The 20752-nt window shown below is 27.8% G+C and overlaps 1 protein-coding gene across 2 annotated transcripts; it reads right to left on the reverse strand.

The window, feature by feature from the left end:
- Window positions 1–15222: 15222 nt before the first annotated feature.
- Window positions 15223–18903, reverse strand: LOC137830620 (FT-interacting protein 3). Of its 2 annotated transcripts, none has more exons than XM_068638067.1 (3): window positions 18660–18903; window positions 18051–18142; window positions 15223–17848 (listed from the first exon to the last, which is right to left on the reverse strand). In XM_068638067.1, exon 3 carries the CDS (start codon window positions 17751–17753, stop codon window positions 15429–15431), a length of 2325 nt encoding a protein of 774 aa, XP_068494168.1. In that variant the 5' UTR covers window positions 17754–17848; window positions 18051–18142; window positions 18660–18903; the 3' UTR covers window positions 15223–15428. The 2 variants fall into 2 exon arrangements, with proteins under 2 accessions (XP_068494168.1, XP_068494169.1); XM_068638068.1 differs by having other exon boundaries at window positions 18466–18817.
- Window positions 18904–20752: the final 1849 nt, after the last annotated feature.

A 20752-nucleotide genomic window follows, 5' to 3' on the forward strand; every position in this document is an offset into this window, starting at 1 on the left:
TTTTTCCTCTTTCTCTGTATCTTTTACATATATATATATATATATATATATATATATATATATATATGACTAATATTAATAAAAAAAATATTTTGATAAAAAAAATGTAAAGAATTTTCTTAGAAATTAATAAATTCAAAAAATAAAACTTTCGCACAAAGAAATGAAGAAGTATACAAAATTATTCACCAAAGTGTATCATAATAATCTATTATGGAGTTCTCTCTCCTTGATTTTAATATAATAAAATACAATACAATATAAATTTAAAAATTAAATTTCAATCTATTTTTCTTCCACCAACAAAATCATATTCCCTTGAACTTTATCTTTTTTTTGTCGCCATCTACTCTATCTTTTCTCTATATGGATAAAGATTTCTACGATTTGTCATTTTATTCTTGTGTCTCTTTTTTTATTCAATATTTTTCTTTATGGCTGGTAAATAATAACACTAATTGCGTTAATTTTATTTACTTTCGTTATCCCTTGTTAACTTGGAGAGGTAATTAACATTAGCCGACCTTAATGATTTATATTAAACTATATTATTTGCAGATATCTTGTTAATTAAGACATTGAATAAATTCAAGAACGAAACATATTCCTTGATTTTTCAAAACATATTTGTCACAAGTTGAATCTTACATGTCGTTTTTATGGTTGAGGAATATCTATAGAATAATTACAGTCACAATAAACTAGCTTGCATACGTAAGTTATCTCTACATGGTGGACATGGTTGAAAATACTTTATTTTCAGCATTGTTCTAAACTTGGATAAAATTGACTTTGAAGGGAATAAATATGTTGGAATTACAAATAAATTCCCAACAAAAATTTCAAGGAAGAGATCATACACTTTCTGTTTCCTACTTCCACACCTATGTATGGATTCTTGAAGACTAGTAAAAGAATGTCAATGAGAAATCTATAAATATTTTAGAAGATGCTTCCACTTTTCTTAGACAAGGAAAATCATACCAAAATGTAAGATTTTTTAATTAATTAAAAGTCATCGAATATTGTTCTCGGAAAACCAGGGTTGATTATTTAATTCCTTTAATTTTTAATACTAAACTATATCTTTCTATTTCAAAAAGCTACCATTATTAAAAAAATCAATAATTTTTTTAACCAGACAAATTCAATACATCTTATAATTCTTAATCAATGAAACTTATTGAATTAATTGCAATTGCAGATAGGTCTTTTTAATAAAAGAAAAAAAAATAAAAAAATAAAATATATATATATATATATATATATATATATATATATATATATTATGTAGTCAATATAAACTGAACAATAAAAGGGGCGGGGCGGCGCGGCGGTGGCTGAAAAGCTTTCAGCTGGAAACACGTGCGATGGACCGATCTGATAAATCATGGGTTCAAAAGTAGGTTAAATTGTAGAAAATGAAAGCTAAATTAGGTTTTTTTTTTTATCTTTTCATGCATAACTTATCCCTTTTGTTACTTTAATCTTACGAGGTCGCGTTTAATTTCTACAAGATAATTAAAAATAATCAGGAAATGAAAAATAAAAATGTAAAATTGCGTTTAGTTGGTACAAAGTGTAATAGTGCAAAAAATAAAATAGTTGTTGTGGTAATTATTTAAGATTTAATTAATTTTAAATTTTCTAAAGGTTATCTGTTATTTTATTATAAATATATATTTTAACTTTTTTTAAAAAAATCTTTTAATTTATCTCTCTCTTAATTTGTCTCTAATTTTCTCTTCGTCTTAGAATTTTTTTTCATGATTTGAAATGAACATTGAAATTTATGTAAGGACTTTGGATTTTTTCTTAATGATGATATGAGTGTGTAGAATTTATTTAAAGCAGTAATTAAATTTAGCACGTGTTTATATTTTAAATTATTTATTTTGTGTGTAATGTATATGTATTGTATGAATGGTAAAGATCGAAAATATACTTGGATAGTCCTTGGGGTTGTATTTTTTAAGAACTAATTTTAGTTATCTTACATGCAGAAAGAAGACATATATGCTAGGTTGTGAACTTAGAAAGTAGGGGTGCAAAGAGTGCATACTTGACTTGTAGAATAAACCCTCTAGCTTTTTCAATCCTTTCCTCTTGAAATTTGAGAAATAGAACTTCCTTTCCTCTTTCTCTTGCTTCGAAGAATTTAAAATTCAAATTAGTTAAAAATCTCACGAAAATCTATCTTACCTTGCTCTAAGTTTCAAAGACCTAACATCTTAGTGTGCAAAGAAAATGAGGAAAAGGAAGCTAGTTATTTTAATTTAAAATATTTGAATTGAAATCTTTATCCTTTATATGAAATACTTTTTAATTTTTACTTCGTGTTGTCAAAATATGGTGAGTGTCATGAGAGAGAAAACAGTTTAAGAAAATAATAAGTGTATTAATTAGAGAAAGTAGAGAGTATTCTATGAATAATCTGTCATATAAGGATCAGAATAAGGTTTTATTTTATAATTAATATGGTTTTAGTAATTAGACTATGGAACGGATAGTTATTTTAATATAAATTCTAGATTGTCAAGTTTATAAGTAATTTTTATGTATTTCAGGATTTTTAGATGAATGGTATATAAATTGATAAGTTTGGATATTTTTAGATGAATGGTATATAAATTGATAAGTTTGGATGATAAATGATAAAATATACTTGGCTCAATTAATTTTAATAGGCTTGCTAGAAAATGTTTAAAGGAAATTTTAGAGTTCTAAGATTGAGTCTGGAGTATTTTTTTTATCTTAATTTCTTAAGTTATCACAAAGTTTTAACATTGGTTTATCTTAAGATTGAGTCTTAGCTTTTTTTTATGTATCTTTCTTAAGTTATTACAACTTTTTAACATTGGTTTATGTTAAATATTTTTTTGTTGATGGATGACCTTTGTGCAAGTATTTTATGATGTTTGTGACATCCCTTAGTCATTTCCAACTCCTTATATCAAAGAGAAGTTATTATCGTAAAAATATATGAAAAAGAGTAAATCATTTGCATAGACGTATAGTTCTCTATATAAGTGATAAATCTCTAACTCATTGAAACGTACACACTAAGCTAAGTAATGTCTAGAAACCTCTTTGTTGATAGTGTGGTTGTGGTTGGGAGAAGTTTCTTTAAATTATGCTTTGTTGATTTATAACTTGTCATTGTTAGACAATCTCATGTTCAATGTTAAGTCAAAATCACGAGGCCTCTCCAAGAATAGATAATCATTGTCTATTATGTATCATCTTCTCTCTATATATATTTATCTTAGTCACTTGAATGATTTATGTTAATCAAATTATATAATTCTCTTTTTTCTTCATTTTTTTTATTTTATATTACATAAGCTTTTATGATAAATATTCAATAATCGGTCATTTCTTTATTATGTTTAAAAACCAAAAATGAAATGATAATGAATTTAGAATTTAGGATTAATGTGTTCATAAAAATGAGAAAAAGAATATTTAGTTGAAGACAATGAGACTAGAGTCTTAAAAAAAGAAAGATTAACAATTTTGTAGATTAAAAAAAGTCAACTAAAGATTGATATGCATAAAGATAATTTATACTTTATTCAAGATTTTTTTTTTCTAAGAATTCCTTATGCCCCAAATTTCTAGACAAGTGTCGAATATATAGAAATGTTATTCCTCAGTCTATCAAAAAATTAAATGAAGTTAAAAAATGAGTATATACTAAATTTGAGTATTTTTCAGACAACAACAATTGAACCTTTATTTATCTAACCTGATTATTATACCATTAATAATAAACATGCTTAGACAGTAATGAAGAAAACATACTTTTATATTGTTATATTTGTGTTTTAAAAAAATAACTTGTAAAAATGGTTAGAGTGTCATTATCATGAAACTTTTTCCGTTTAGAAAACAGTGTTAAACTCCATTGATAAACAAATATTATAGCATTGCATACTCATAACTTTTTTAATTCTTTATTCAAAGTTTGTTATTTGTGAAACCCTTACTCCGAAAGAGACAAATATATTTCATGTTTAAACAAACTGGTTTAGGTATAGATGAACACATCCAAAAAATATATATTTATATAACTATGAGATAAGAGATTCTAAGGTGATTCAAGTAATGAATTCACCAACTATATTGGATCGATGTGTTATGCTAAGTGAGTATTTTTCTATATGATCAAAGCTTTATTATTTGTGTTTTTAGTCTTAAATTTCAAGTAAATCTTATTTTGTCTTTTAAAACTATGAAAATATTTATTTTTTAAATTGAAAAGGTATAAGCTTATCCACAATAATAAATTCGGTTGGTAAATTGTAGTGTATAGAAATGAACAATGAAAAATGAATTGTAGAAATGATATCATAAAAAAAATGTGTGTAAGAAATATTAATATAATTATTTACTAGATATCAATTTTTTTATATTGAAAATAACTATTTTTATCTAGTTAATTTTTTTATTAAAAATTAAGAATTTTTTAACCTTAATACTTATATAAGAGTTGAAATATTTCTAAAATATTTTATTTATTAATTTATTTTTTATTAATAAAAAAATTGACTATATATCAATAGTTCCAAATTTTGCTTATTTTTTAATTTCTGTGTAATTTTCCCTCACCACTCCACTTTTAAATATATATGAATAATTTTAAAGTAAGATAGCAACCCATCGACATATGTAATCTATAATTTAAGGGGAAAATTCGAACCTGATATTAAACTCATACAGTTTACACAAATGAGTAAAAGTAACACATTTGTTAACATTATGTAATATTGAATTAAAATTTATAAAAATGTATAAAATGAAGAGACTCCAAACTAACGAGTTTGGAAAAACTTTATAAATTTTAATAAATTTCAATCAATAATAAAATTCATATTAAAAAGGTACATAATATATATATATATATATATATATATATATATAAATCAAATTTCCCAAAAGTTAACTTGAAAAGAAATCCCTTTTATACTGATTCTTCAAATCTGATTGTTCTGATAAAAAAAAATTATAGCTATTAGATTAAGAAGAATAAAAACTCTATAACAATACTTTTAAAGTAATTTGAATTGCTCTTCATATATATCCATTATATACAGAGACACACACACATGATTATAAGAAGAATTTGTTTATATTGTAATGTTAATTTTTGTGGTTTAAAGGAAAGCATTGTAAGGGTATGAGAGAATAATTGAAAAGTAAGGTCCCATTTTGTGGGTTTGATATTTGATGAGCAGTTGGGGTTGTTCTTAGTATATTATAATAATGGAAGATAAATTAGGTGACCCAATCCCATTCATCATTATATGAAAGGTTTATACATAAAAGCCAAAAGATTGGTGGAATTTGACCAAGAATCTTCTCCCAAATCATTTTCTTTCCTTTGCATAAGTAATTCTACATTTTAAACCCATCAATTCTTTTCCCACCGTTTACCTCGCTTCAACAATCATATCATTCCCCATTTATCTAAATAATATTAGCATATATAATTATAAATCAAATTAGACACAAGAAGTTTTGTATGATATCTGATGTAGACAAAAATACTCTTCGTGACACTTTTGTTTTTGTGATAGTCATTAATGAAAATATTTTGTACAATTTAGATTTTTTTCTGTGATCCTTGTTTTGGTTTAAGGCATTAAACTTTGATCATATGTTAAGACATAGAATCTCTGATTCTTTCAAAATTCAAATTATGTTAAGAAAAATTTGCAAGTTGCAAAACTAGGCTCTGATTCATGGATGAAGAAATATACTATTTTGGAAGAAATAAGACTTTTGAGATTTTTAACGTGATAGGAAAACCATAGAATTCAAGTGAAATATTCATGGTTAATTAACTATTTGATGGGATTTTAGAATAATATACGTATACACTCATTGCAAAGGGATATCTTTTACTTCTAGGATTACATAAACCTTTCCTCGAGTTTACAAAATAATACATTCATGATTATATTTTTCATTGTTATACTTTGATGGAGAATTATCATAATTCAGTGTAAAAAAGTTATTTGAGTAAGTTTTTTTTTCTATATTAAATTTTTTATTATTATTTAAAGATATTGTGAAATTATAAGTGAAATATAAACCTCATCTTACTAAAATTAATTTTATAAAATTGAGTTAAATTCTCTTTCTAAAATATTACCAATATTTATTTTAATAAACATTTTTAAACTTATAATACATTATAATGTATAAATATAATATATTTTTTAATCGATAAAAAGAATTAAACAAATACTAATATTTAAGAGATCTTTCGACTCTTATAAAAAAAATTATTTATACATAATTTCAACACACCTAACTTAACAGATATCCTATAAACACATCTTTCAAAATCGTGATTGTTTTATCTATATACCATCCATTGATACCTGGAGGAAAAACTCTAGATGATACAAAACATTATTATAATTTAATGATTTAAAAATGGAAATAGAAAAAGCAAGGTTGGTGTAATATAGAAGGAATTGGTGATGTTCACTTCAAAATAAAGCTTAAGTATATATAAATAATTTGATGCCAAATTTTGCAATCAACATTGTAATCTGAACTTCCTCCAAATATAGGTTTAGGCAAAGAGATTGCCCATATGACAAGAACACCTAAACCTAAACTGGTTGACACATATAGCATGGTGAAAGGAAAAGGTATGTAGAGTATGGTTGTTAGAAAGGAGAAGAAGATTAGTGAAGTCAAATCAAGTACTACAAATTTCAATTTCAGAATTCTATTTCTGCATATGCTTCCGGCATAAACAGTTTACGCAACCAATATGTGGTAAGGCCATGGTCTAGGATAGCCTTCAAAGCTCCAAAGTTAGCTCTTCTTAGACATTACCTACAATCATGGTGTTATTACATTTCATCTTAGGTCTCCCTTAATTATTACAACACTCCACCAAGTTATGTTCTTATGCCCATGCCTCTTCGGAAGGCTATTCGGCAAATAGCTGCTTATGGGAAAGCCAACAACAAATACAAAATATCAATTTCATTCTAAATTCTTTGCTTTGCCATGTCTTCAATCTCCAATATTTGGTACCTTATCTTATTATGTTGCCCTAAGAAGCCATATTGAGTTATTAAAGCAAGGGACATAAATGGGTGTTGTTGTTCATGTTCATGTTCATGTTATTGTTCCTCTCCTTCACTTAGGAATGGATAGAGAGGCATTTAATGATAAATAGCCCACACCCACAAAGGTTGTTTCATGTACGAAAATTAATTTAGAAGGTCCTCTGAATCTGAGCCAAGCAATTGGGGTTATGGAAATATTAATTAATAAAGTTTTGATTTTTAGGGTTGGGAATGGGAAAAAACAGAAGATGGGGAAAAGGGGTATTGCTAGCTTTAGCATGGCACCATGCTCTATCTTCCATTCATTAGTTCCCTAATTTGTGGAAATCATGGGTCATCCCATTTTTCATGTTAATTTTCAGTTTCCAAATATAGTAAATCTTCATCATCTTCCTTGTGGAGCCTTTTCCCAAAGCTTTCAGTTTCATGTTTCAACCATATTGAATTCAAGACTCTGTTAACTTTACTATTTTCCACTTATATATTATTATCACTTATATTCTAAGTTTATTTCCTAATGAATATTATGTCTTCTCATTTATTTATAAAATTTAAGCATGAGATACCCTTATCAACACTATTGTCCTAATAAATAAATAAAAACTCTTAATCTACACAAACAAAACTACAAACCATTAATATAAAGCGGTGGGATTGAGTGTTGTGTTTGTTTGCATGTTAATTAGTATCTTTTTTTACATTATTTTAAACATTTTCAATTTTATCTTACTATTTTGAAAAATGAATTGATATTGTATCTTTTGTTAAATTAATGATAACGATATTGTTATATATATATATATATACATATTATTCGTTGTTTGTACCATATATCACTTTCGTGAACTAGTTAACTTTAGGTGGTAAGTGTTAATAACATTGTTACTATTAATTTAACTAAAGAAACGATTATTTTTAGAAAAAATGTGAGACCAAATGGAAGTATTCAAAATAATAAGACGACGAAATGGAAGAAAAAAAAACATGGTCAAATCTTGCAATCATGTTTTAATGACAATTTTATATATAAAAAAAATTAAACTTATTTTTTAATATTTTATTTAAATGTTAAAAATTAATATAGATTTAGAATAAAAAATATTTTAAAATCTAATGAAATGTTGATTAGTTTTTAAAGATTTCATAAGATGTAAGATTAGGATTGAAAGAGAAGGAATTTTTTATTTTTGGTGAAATTTTCTATTTCAAGTTTTGGCTAATAAATGGAGGCAAATAATCTTAAAAGACAATGCGATTAATTTAATTAATTGGTAACATTTCTCTGTAGCACCCAAGAATTTGATGGTTTTGTGTGAAAGAAAAATAGTAAAAAATTAAATTTAAAATTATTATTTTAAAAAAATTATTAAATAAAAATAATTATTCTCTATATTAACTAAATTAGATATTATTTTAAAGACTAAAATATTATTAGTATTTAAAGTAATTTTTATTATTAATAAATATTTTTAAATTGATATCTAATTAAGTATTAAGGTGTTAGTTATAAGGTTTTAACTAATGATAAAGATAAAGAGTTAAACATAAACAGCATCTTAAATAAAGTTTAATTAAATTAGACTTAAATATGTTTTTACTTCCTTAAAAGTAAGTGGATTTTAATTTTTGTTCTTGTAAAAAAAAATCTTTATTTTTTATGTCTTTTAAATTGAAAATTACCACTTTTAATCTTTAATATAAGACATTAATTAGTAAGTTATGTATTGAAAAAAAAGTTAATGATTGTTACAAAGTCATACTTACTACTATTGTAATATAATGTGTCACCTAAAAAACAATTTAATTTACATATACTAAAATAAATAAATAAAATTCACTCATTTTTAAAGATTAAAAAAAGTGATTTCAATAAAAAAAAGGTTTTTAAAAAACAAAAAAATCAAAACTTATTATAATTATACACAAAATTAAAATATATTTAAAAAAAAACTTAACAACCAAATTCAAGTTTTGAAAAATTGAGGTGAACAATGTCTGATATCTTACTGATGAAGACCAGAGTCTTAGTGAAAACTTGATGAACTTTTTGGAACTGCATTGACTTCTTAGGTCAAACAAAACTTCAAAAAAGATAAAAATAAAACATGTTGGATTTGGAGAGCTACTAAAAGTGTAAAAGAAACCTTTATTCAGTTCAATGTTAAATAATTTAGATAAATATTCACTTGTTTATTTTTGTGTTCAAAATTTTATCCAAAATTTAAAATTAATTAAGTCAAAAGTAATTTTAGATAACTTTTACATTAAATCAATTTTTTATTGGTTTTATAGTGTTTACCAGTTAGTGGTTTTAAAATACAAATATTTAAACATAAATTATTTGACTTCAAAATCAACTCTAATCAATGTTAATTATATCTAAAATCAATTTTAAAAATGTTGATCCAGACACGCATTTAATTTTTTTATCCATGAATTTTTATATTTAAAATTATAAAGTATATAATAATATGTACATTAATTATATAAAAATAAACCATTGTTATGTATACAATAATGTGGACACTGGGCACTTAACTTTTTTTATTGTTTAAATTTATTAGTGAAGATTCAAAAATATATAAATATGTTATAAGTTTTCTATTCATACTTATCATTCAAAAAATCTAATTTAGTTAAGTATTGAAAAGTCTTTTTGAAATTAAATTTCATTCGATATTTATATTAGATAGCCAAAATACAACTTTGGAAATTCTACTAACATAAAAAGAAGATTCAACTCTTTTTGTAACTTGTTCAATAAGCTTCGTCTTCATTGATGTAAGAACACAAATGAAATTAGATTATAAAATCTATTACATCAAAAGATTGTTACAAGAAAAAAACTTACCAATTAAAAGTGGGTTCTTGAATTTCTTTAGTCTTCTCATTTGATTGAATATTCTTCTAGTTTGGAAAATATACTATTTATATGGAGATAAAACTTTGCTTCTCCCACTATAGTATTGGCAAATTGTTCCACCTTCTTGCGTGAAGCATACGCAGTTCTAAAAAAAATTTAAAGACTTTACATGCTTTCAGAAAACGTGTAGAGAAGCATTGGAAGATCATTGAAGAATTCCATATATATGTTCCCACTTTAGACTTTTTAAACACATCTGCAATCAACAACAAAGATAAAGATAAAGAAACAACTTGCGAAAAACATTACAACGAGAAATAACATTGTTAGGGTCAATTATCGTATCTGAGGTATTGTCCGCTTTGGAAATTAGGTTCCGTCACAGTTTTATCCTTAAAAGATGTCTCGATGGATTGGAGGAGGAAGGAGTTTGTAAACTGTCCTTAGTCTCGACTCCTGAGCGATACGATTATATTGGCATACCGGAACAAGCCCCTTCAGTCGAGGTCTAAGGAGAGGATTTCTCCTAGTTGAGGAGCTAAGGAACCTTTTCGGTCTCATGGTGGGCACCAATGTTCTGACCTCAAATCCGAAAGATAACATTGCTACAGACGACATCTTTTAAGAACAAAACTGTAATGGAAGTCAAAAACTCTAAAACATATAATACCTCAAATGCATAAATTGATCTTAACAATGTTATCTCACCGACTTGAGATTTAGAACTATTCTCTTACGAGACTTTGACTAATATAGGTTTCCATCGTTCCATGCATCTAATTATTCTTCTTTTATATATATATATATATGATATTAAATGTGTTTGCACTTATAATTTAGCTTTTTAATCTTTTTATTCTGATTTTGAGGGTTAGAATAATGCATCATGAAAACTATCTATGCACACTCAAATAATTTCTTTTAGGATGAATCTTATTCAAAATACAGATAAAAGTTAAATATAGACACAATGAAGACACTTCTCTCTACGAAAATTTAAGGTAATAAATATGATGAATTTGACGTATAATAAATATCTCTACAGATATTTTTTAATTTAAAGATAATAAATATCACTAAAAGGTTTGACGTATGCAATATTCATGATTCACGTCCAAAAGGGTTTTTGCGTGATGAAAATTGTAAGGGCATAGGTGGAAGAAAAGGGAGATGAATTAGGAGTTAACTGCAATGCGATATGATGAAGAAAAAAATACATTTGGTGAGTCCAAATACGCGAAACTGGATTGGGTTAGGCCCATGAGAAAATGAAGAAATTGATCAACTTAAGCCCATTATCGATTGGATTCTAACCTATATGGGTTAACAAAAGCCCACTATATACTTCATCGACATAGACACTTAAATGTTTTATAGAAAATTATACGGGCCTAGAGGATGATCTGTGGCATATATTATTTTGTGCACTCTCGTCATTTCTTCTCACAGTCTCGTAATATAAAAACTAATCGTGGATTATTTCTTTCTGCACCTCCATAGTTTCTATGTGTACTTCCATAAGATAGTTAAAAGATAAAACCCCTTACTGACATAATACTGAATTTTACAATTAAAAGAGTTCCATATTCCATAATTATTCATTTTTTATTATAAAAAAATGACATTTGAATACCAAGTTATATATTATTTTTTAATATTGATATTAAAAATAATTTTTATTATTAATAAAAATTTATAAACTAATTTTTAAATTGGTATTTAAGATTAACTACCAAGATTTTAATTACTAACTAATAATATTAGATATCAATTTAAAAAATTAATTTATAATTTATTATTAATAATAAAAACTGTAATAATTTTTTAATTTTAAAATAGTATCTAATCTAAGAAGATTTGTAAAAACTAATCATCCATTCCCAAACAAATGACTAAAATTATTGAGGGAGATATTCACAAAAATTGATTCTCTACCCTTTTAGGAAATATAGTGACTCCAAAGGTTTTTTTTGCCTTAAAAATATATTTGGTAACAAATGTTTAGCCTAAGTGAATGGTAAATTATTAAAAATAATAAGTAAAAAATAGTTAAATTTATTAAATAGATAAACTAATAAAGGTGTGGTATATAAAATTACTGTACCTTTGCTTTTTCATCTGCATGTCGTTTTGCTAAAAGAGGACCTAGCTAGTTTGAAAAAATGGAAATAATTTCTTAAATATAATAAGTGAAAGAACTAATCAAAAGCTACCACGAAATTTTGCAACAAAAAAAAACACAAGTCCAAAGTTTGTTATTATTATTATTATTAGTGGTTCATAATGAGTGTTTGTGGTGAGATCTAATCCAACATCTTTTTTTGATGAAAACAAAAGTAGCATTGTCAACTTCTCATCATCATTTTTTTATAAAACAACAAATCTTCCTAACTTAGGAGCTAAGAAAAATTGCCCTTTAGCTCACCCAAACCACCACCATTGTAGACTTCAAATCACACATGGAACCTTTTCATCTTTCTTCTTTCTCTACTTTCATTTATATATCTACTTTTTTCAATAAAAGTGTGTGTCACCTTCCACAAATTATTGATGTTAGAATTCTTGATAATTTCAATGTGAATTTATGTTAAAAATCTAAAAAGTATTACCCAAAAATCTTATATTAACTACAAATGAAAAGAAAATTAAGCACATACATGAGAAAATATCCATAAATTTTAAAAGGTTTAAATTAAAGAGAGAATGGTAATTTTTTAGAAGAATTTATTCATTTTTTATTAAAGTTATTCCATTTACCATAATATTAAAAAAGAAAATTATATGTTTTTTTCTCCATATTAATTAATTATTGATGTAAATTTTATAATATAATTCACATTAAAGATTTATACTTGTAAGATCCATCGAATGACTAAAGGATCTAAAGTTTGAAATAGACATAAAAACCAAATTTACATTATAATATAAGAAAAAATATATATTTAACAAAAAAAAATTAAATAAAAAGAAAAATGCATAGTCTTTCATATTTTTTGATAAATTATAATTCTAAAATTCACATATAACTTTTTAGATGCACATAAATATTAGAAAAATGATAAATGAGAATCTTAATTTTTGCTGTTAAATATTTGATCAACATCCTTATTTTTGTTTCTATCACATCGTAGCACTTATAATATTTATTTATTTTCCTCTTACTGAATATTATTTTTGTGCTGGCTAATATTTATATTTTTTTCTCAAACTAAATATTATTTGTGTGATATAATATTTGAGAGGTTGTTTTTGTAAAAAGTATTTTAAAGAATGAAAGACATAATATTAATAATATTAAGATGAGGAAAATATTACAGGCTGTAAAGCCAAAAAAAGAGAGGCAGATAGGTAGGCACTTATGTGTTCCAAGCAGCCGAAGGAATGCTATAAATCAGCATGCAATTATTTTTTACTCCTACCTACTCTACTCTATTCTTTTCTTTCACCATCATCAATTATCTTTTATTTTTTTCCAAACTCTATTTTATCATTTTCACATCTTTAATGTTAAGCCACAACTAATAATAATAATAATAAATGAATTTTAATTTCAATTCTTATAAAAAATTATCTATACTTTTTAATTCTTATACAATGTAATGTATGAATTTCGATTTTAATCTCAACAAAATATTTTTCACATTTTTATTTTCTAAATTTTTGAAAGAATTTATTTTGGTTCCAGATAACCAATTTTAGGATAAATTAATCAAATATAACTTTATATATCTTAAAGATTTTTTTAAAGGTGTTACCTAAAAATATTACTTGATGGTAACTTCATTTTTTATTTAATAATTAATTAGTGTTACATAATGCTAGAGATTAAAAACAATAATTTTCAATCAGAAGGACTGGAAATAAATAAAAATATTTACAAAGACCAAAATCAAAATACATACCTTAATTTTACTGATAAATAACACAACACATTTAGATATTTTTAATGAGAAGAGTATTACGTTTATTGAATAAATATTATATTGAGCAAAAGTATAATGAATATAATATATTTGTTGAGTGTAACATTTAATTATAGTAGTATTTGAATTTATTATATATTTAAATTAATAAATGCAGTATTTAATATTATTGTGCAGTTAATTCCAGTTATCTACTCATGATTATTATTTTTTAATATATGTGTTGAATTTAACATTTGATATATATTTTGTTTAATAAATACAATATTTAATATTATACCCTACAGTAAATCTCTGTCAGATGTATTTTGTGTGATATTTACATTTTTATTTCAATATTATTTCATGATATTTTCAAGTTTAAAAGCCAATTCAACTACTATACTATATGCAACAAGAAAAATATAATAAACATGTCATCATTGGCCCAAAAGTTTGGTCCCAAGATTCTTATCAATAGTTGAATCCATCATAGCTTGCACAAGCCATAAATTTTACTTTTATTAAAGCATGGGTCCACTCATACAGAGTATTGCAGCTCTTCATGGGATATTATGAATAATGATGCTCTGTTCTTAACAGTCCAAGGTTGTCCTGGTCAATTGGCTATAGATACTCAGACACTGTACTCTATCACTGCTGCCTCATTAATAAACCCACTTTGGTAGTAATTGTGAAAATTGTAACCATTTATATTTGTATTTGTTAGCTATCATTATTTGTAGTTGCCTCATGCATATACCATACAAGAGATTTTTAAAAGCAACTACAAGAACATTCAGTTTATAAGATTAGAAAAACATTTTAAATAAAAGTATAACAATAAAGTATTTAACACTATTTTTATATATTTGCTATTTCAGTTCACCCACACGATAGAGAGAATAGAAAATGAACAGCAGAACGACATTGTGACAGAATCATAGTATTTTATTCTGCAATCTGTCAATAAAAAAGTAATAGCAACACTTTTAGCTGAAGGGATCTTTGTCTGTACAGACCCATAGTTTTGACCCTCAAAATCTGAATCCAAACATCGCAGAGTAGGACTTAATTTAGTGTTACACTATCCAGACAAAACAGTAATATACTAAACCACACTCATTCATGAAACTTCTTATTAAACTAAGAACATGCATCTCATGTTATCACAGCACAAAAATCCATTAGATCCTATCATATTATAATCATATGTTATGATATAAAGAAAATGTAAAGAAAACTTGAACAGTGAGCATTAAACGCCTATTTTAAAAGAAATGCACCATCTTAAAAAATAATGGAGGGGAGAAAAACACAAATAACCTCCACTGCCATCACAATACAAACTAATAACTCCCCATTGAGAAACACTACCACATCTGATTAAGCATGAAAGTAATTAAGCTGAAGTAATTTCAACTCAAACCTACAAAATTACAAATTAACAAGACTACCATGAAGTTCAAAAGTGAAAACAGAAAATCCTGTGACAGGATAACGAACAATAAATGCACAAAATCTACTGCCTTCAGGAGAAGGCAAGGTCCATTCTGCACTGTAGTGGCTTCAAAGCATGCAATCAGTTCTTGCAGGCAGCCTCCTGAAGAAATTAAGCGGCACCGAAGGAAGCTTATGGCGAAACCTTGGATGTCTCAACACATAAATTCCTGCCAAGAGGGCCACAACTTGGAATGGAGTGACGTACAGTACAATAGCAGCAATCAGGCAGAAAAGCACAAACAGTGATGTAGCTCTGGGATCACGCCAGCTTAGCAAAGATTGCAGCCTTTCACCCTGAGTGGCCAAGTCCCCAACCACAGTTTGAATCCTCCCAGCAATGCTTCTAAGTCGATCATATCTCATCCTCACAATGTCATTTGGCCGGGAGGTCGGGAATGTGTCAAACTCTTCATCAAGTTCATCAGGATGTGCAGAGTCTGCATGAGAGAGACGAGTGTCCATGTGAGGAGGTTGTCTAGGCCTCCATCTATAGTACCAAATTCCAATCAAGAAGAGGTAAAGGAAAATTGTTGGCAAGATAAGCTCTGGATACATAACTAATATTATGAACAAGATATGGATCAGAATTGTAGTGACAGGACTTCTCCAATTGCAAATCTGATCAAACCATTTTCCTACAGCAATTAGACCACCCAAAACCCCCATAATCCTGAAGAAGTTGGCTTTGCTTCTTCTCATACTCCACATGTGGGAACCCACATCCAGCATATATTCCACTACTTCTTTTCTCAGCGGTGGCTCAGCACGACTCAGTCTCATTGAAACAATCTGAGTAGCTTGATGCCTCAGACTGTCGAGCTGACTGACAGTCAGGGGGTGTATATAGTGCATTTTTGGTAACAAGGGTTGTGAATACATGTGCATCATATTGAGCAGAGATGAACAAGTGAACCTCACTGCCAAGTGAATCTCACCCATCTTCTTCACCCCATTCGGGTGAAGAACAAGAAGTGGATAGGAATGTGTATAGACCCGATCAGTCTCAAGGGTGGAAAGACGAATCCTTACCTTTCCAATCTTTGAATCTTTTGCTCCACCAGCCTTGTCTCCACCATGCAGATGACAGTTATCAAATACACCAATTGTAATGACAGTACAAGGATCAAAAACCTCCCAAGTATATTGCTCATTCCATCTTGGTGCAAAGCTGTCAATGATTGTCCTTGTTCTGACCCACTTCTGCCCATATTTCGCTACACAATAAGCATCTGTTGTCCCTCTCCCATCTTTCGTTTTCATCGGCACCAAACCATGAGCATTCAATATCCCCAGTTCAAGAACACCAATGCCAGACTTCCACAGCTGTTTCGCTGTTGGGCGAAGATCACTGCTGTAGTGAGTAGATTCGTCTAAAACATGATAGCCACCTTCTAGACAAACCCTCATGTGAATCCTGCTTGAAAATTTGGTATCCTTCTTCTTCTCCCCTTCAACAACAATATGCCTTTCCAGATTGAACCACCTTGTATTCACTGGTTTGTGGTCTAGTCTCCTTTCCACATACTGCAGAGGAATAGCACACCTCCCCAACACTTCATCCTTGTTAGGGGCAACTCTATCCTCCACACTCAATATCAGCGGTTCCTCGAACTGTTCGGCTGCCACAAACATCAAATCCTCATTCCACATTGGATTAATACTCCTACTATGAGAGATTCTGGTCCTCAAGGCCTGATTCCCCAGAATAGCCTTCACGAAAACCTCAGGGTATCTACCCTTATCAGTTGGCTGTAAGTCTTGTGCCTCAATCACATTAACCCTCAAATACCAAAGCTTAGGAGACAGATACACTTTCGATCTAATGTTGGCAAGAGCATCACTTCCACCAACTGTAGCAGCATCCGAGTGCCAAGCTTCCGGAAAAGCTTCATCAGCCTGGGTACCCATCCAAACAGCCAACATCAGCTCTCCCTTCACCTTGTCGCCCTTTCTATCCTCTAATCTATACCATTGGGGTGCCAAAGGACTATCTGGAGGCACCCTTTTCGGGACCTCGTTCAGGTCAAACCAGACACGACCGATGAAGTCATCCTTCACAACATCCTTATCCTTCACAGTAACCTCCAGCACAGACGCCTGAAGCCGGTCCTTCGAGAAGGCAAAAACCTGGTTCCACTCAGGATTGGTTTTCTTCTCGAAATGCCTGGTAGTACCCTTGTAGTTCCCAAGCTTGACTTCAGCATAAGGATCACAACTCCCAGTGACATCTTTGGCAGGCAACTCCTTGGCCTTCACAACCCTCACATAAAGGTACTGCATTTGCTCAACCAGATCATAGGTACTGGTAAGCTTATCACCGGAGACCTTTCCCCCTCCGAGGTGGGGTTTGGTCTCCTTCAACAGAAAATCTTCAGGTGGAGGCCTCTGCATTTTCTCTCACTTCAGTGAACCACAAATTCAAAATTTCTAACCCAAATATCCAAAGCCTTCAACAACTCGGATTATACACAACCGTTCCCAAGAGCCTAAAAAACAGGAAAACACAGTCAAATAGTCGTTACAACACGCTCTACCCAACCGAGGCACCTAAAAGTTCGGGAAATTTCAAAAAAACACATCAAAAGAAGATATAATCGAGGTAACAGCAGCTGTAACTCAAATAATGTGCATCACTAGTATATGAACCATAAAACAGAAAAAAAATATATATAAACAGCAATGTCAAACCTAGATCTCAGATTGCACAAAGTGTTCTACGACTCCAATATCGGAAAAACACCAACCACTTTCCCAGAAGATGTTAGATCCGATTGTTTAATCTGCAAGCATAAAAAAAATCATAAAATAAAATAAAAAAATCATAAAAAAATAAAACAAAAATGCAGGTGTGTAATGCAGCAGAAGATGAAAGAAAAAGCAACATTTCAAGGCTTTGTACTTTCAGCATTTTGAAACGTACAAGTAAAAACAAAAACCACTTCCTTAACTAGAGAGAGAATTGACTGCTTTGAAAATCAACAAAACCACCAATAAAAAAAACGCTTCGATTAACCGTTGATTTATGTCTCCTCAGTTCTCACATTTTCCCAGACATTATCACTTTAAAAAAAAAAAGTAAAATAAGAAAATGCATTTCCGATACCAAACGGCGTCGTCGCTGGCGCACCCCCACAGAAGAAACCCCAGCGCGACGGTGCATGTGAAAACCCGATAAGCACCGAAATGAGGAAAACGAAAAGGGAAAGTGAAGAAAATGGAAATAAAGTAGTTTTTTTTTTCGCTTTAACTTTTTTGAATGTGGAACGATTGAAGTAGCGGAGAGGGGTGTGTATGTACCTTGTGAAACGAGGTCGTTTTTTGGAAAAAAGGAAAGGAAAAAAAAAAAGACAATGGAGGCAAGTGTTGTAAGAGAGTGTGAAGAGAGAAGAAGAAAAGGTGAGAGAGAGAGAGAGAGAGAAAAAGAAAGAGAAGTGTTTGGTTTTTGGTGGTTGTGTGTTCTCTTGTTCTGAGTTTTTCTTTTTCTCTTTCTTTGGTGATTTGTCTGGTTGTGGGGGAAACATAGAGAGAAGGTCCATTGCTAGTTTTGTTACAGTGCTGTACATCTCTGCGTCTGTAGTGATGCTGCTACTGCTGCATACCATGGACCCCACTCAAACGCTTACACGTGTGACACACAACCCCATGTTTTTTTCTCTTTTCTTTCTTTTTCCTTTTAATTTAACTATATATCATATGCTATTTCTTTTCTAAAAACTTACTCTATTTTTTATCAGTTTTCTCAATTTATTCAATTATTTTTAATTACTGTTAAATATATTTTTCTTTAAGATATTTCGATATTATGATATTTTTTTAATTTCATGATACTACTATTTTGAATTTAATCTCTAGTTTCTTAAGAATGATTCAATATATCTCTTTTATCAAATTAATAGTTATAACAACATACCAATAGTGAACAATGTGTCATTAATTAAAGTTGACTTGTCAACATTTTGTATCAGCAACAAATATCATATGACATTATAGTAACAACTTTAAATTTTTAAAAAAATTAAGAATTAAAAATATTCAAAAAAATTAAAAATATCATAATAATAGGATAAGAAAATTATATATCACTTTCCTTGATAAATTAATTTTAACTATTACGGACTAAACTCAAAAGCTTATTCTAATAAAAAAAATCTATTTTAGCAACTTCATCAAACTAGTGTAATATATATTTAATAGGACTTTTTAAGATATGAATGTAAAAACTTGATAAAATATGACGAAAATTCAAGTGATAAATTTATAAAATAATGATAGTTGAGTAATTACGTATCTAATTAAGTATGTTCTTTTATTGTAAGCTTGAGTTTTTGGATAAAATGGAGAATAAAAGGAAATAAATATTTGGAATTTTGAAAAATATTGTTTAATTAAAGAAAAAAAATCAGAAGATATTGTATAATTTTCAATTTGATATTTATTTTTTTAGAGAAATTGAGTAAAACTTCACATTTTAGGTGTTCGTTATGTGAATTTTTAATTCCAATATTAGTCATTTTTTTGTATGACATTGACATGCTGTGCCTTTAAGTTACGGTTTCAGTGTTTATTTTATCTTTAAAAGAAATGTTGTTTTTCGCAATGCATATTAAAATTTCATCTCTATTTTATTTTTAAAAGTATTATTTCAGTTTATTCTTACTTTTGTTAAAAAAAATACCGTTTCAAGTTTTGAATAACGATTAAATAAATTAAAATCAATGTTAAAAAAGGACTATAAAACATTGGTAAGTGTGCAGAATTGTAAAGAAACAAAAAAAAACAATTGATTGCGTAATTAGCTGAATATTTTGATTTTTCTAAGATAAATACAGTGATTTTAAAAGCAAAAATATAATTGAAGCATTGTAAGTTTTAGTAATTTAAAAATTTATTTTGTGTGGCCCCACCATGGAATATTCGTTGAGAACAAAGCATTTTTTACGCTTGGATTAAATTATTATAAATTAAGCTTAAATTGGTGGGAGGAAGATTGATTTTAATCTTGTAAAGTTTCACTTACCTAATTGAGTTACATTAAAATAATATTTGTATTCATAGATAATTATGGTAAGCCATTTTTTTGTTGTAAAGTCTAAAATAAAAAGTGATTTATGGAGAGATAAAAATAAAGAAAACATTGTTTTTATTCAATAATAAAAATTAGTAAAGATGGATGTCATTTTTTATTAAGTTCCCTTATTTTATCTACCACTTATATATAAAGACAAAAGGTTAAATAAAACTAATATTTTTTTTAAATTACCTAATTTCATTTTTTTATAATAAATATAGATGTAACGTTACAATTATATAATTACTTAATTATAAATTATTTATTTATTACAAAAATTAAAATATCATTTTTTCTTTATTTTAAAATTTAATTATCGTTT

This window comes from Phaseolus vulgaris, chromosome 7, assembly GCF_000499845.2.
Source record: "Phaseolus vulgaris cultivar G19833 chromosome 7, P. vulgaris v2.0, whole genome shotgun sequence".
In the NCBI taxonomy this organism is placed as follows: domain Eukaryota; kingdom Viridiplantae; phylum Streptophyta; class Magnoliopsida; order Fabales; family Fabaceae; genus Phaseolus; species Phaseolus vulgaris.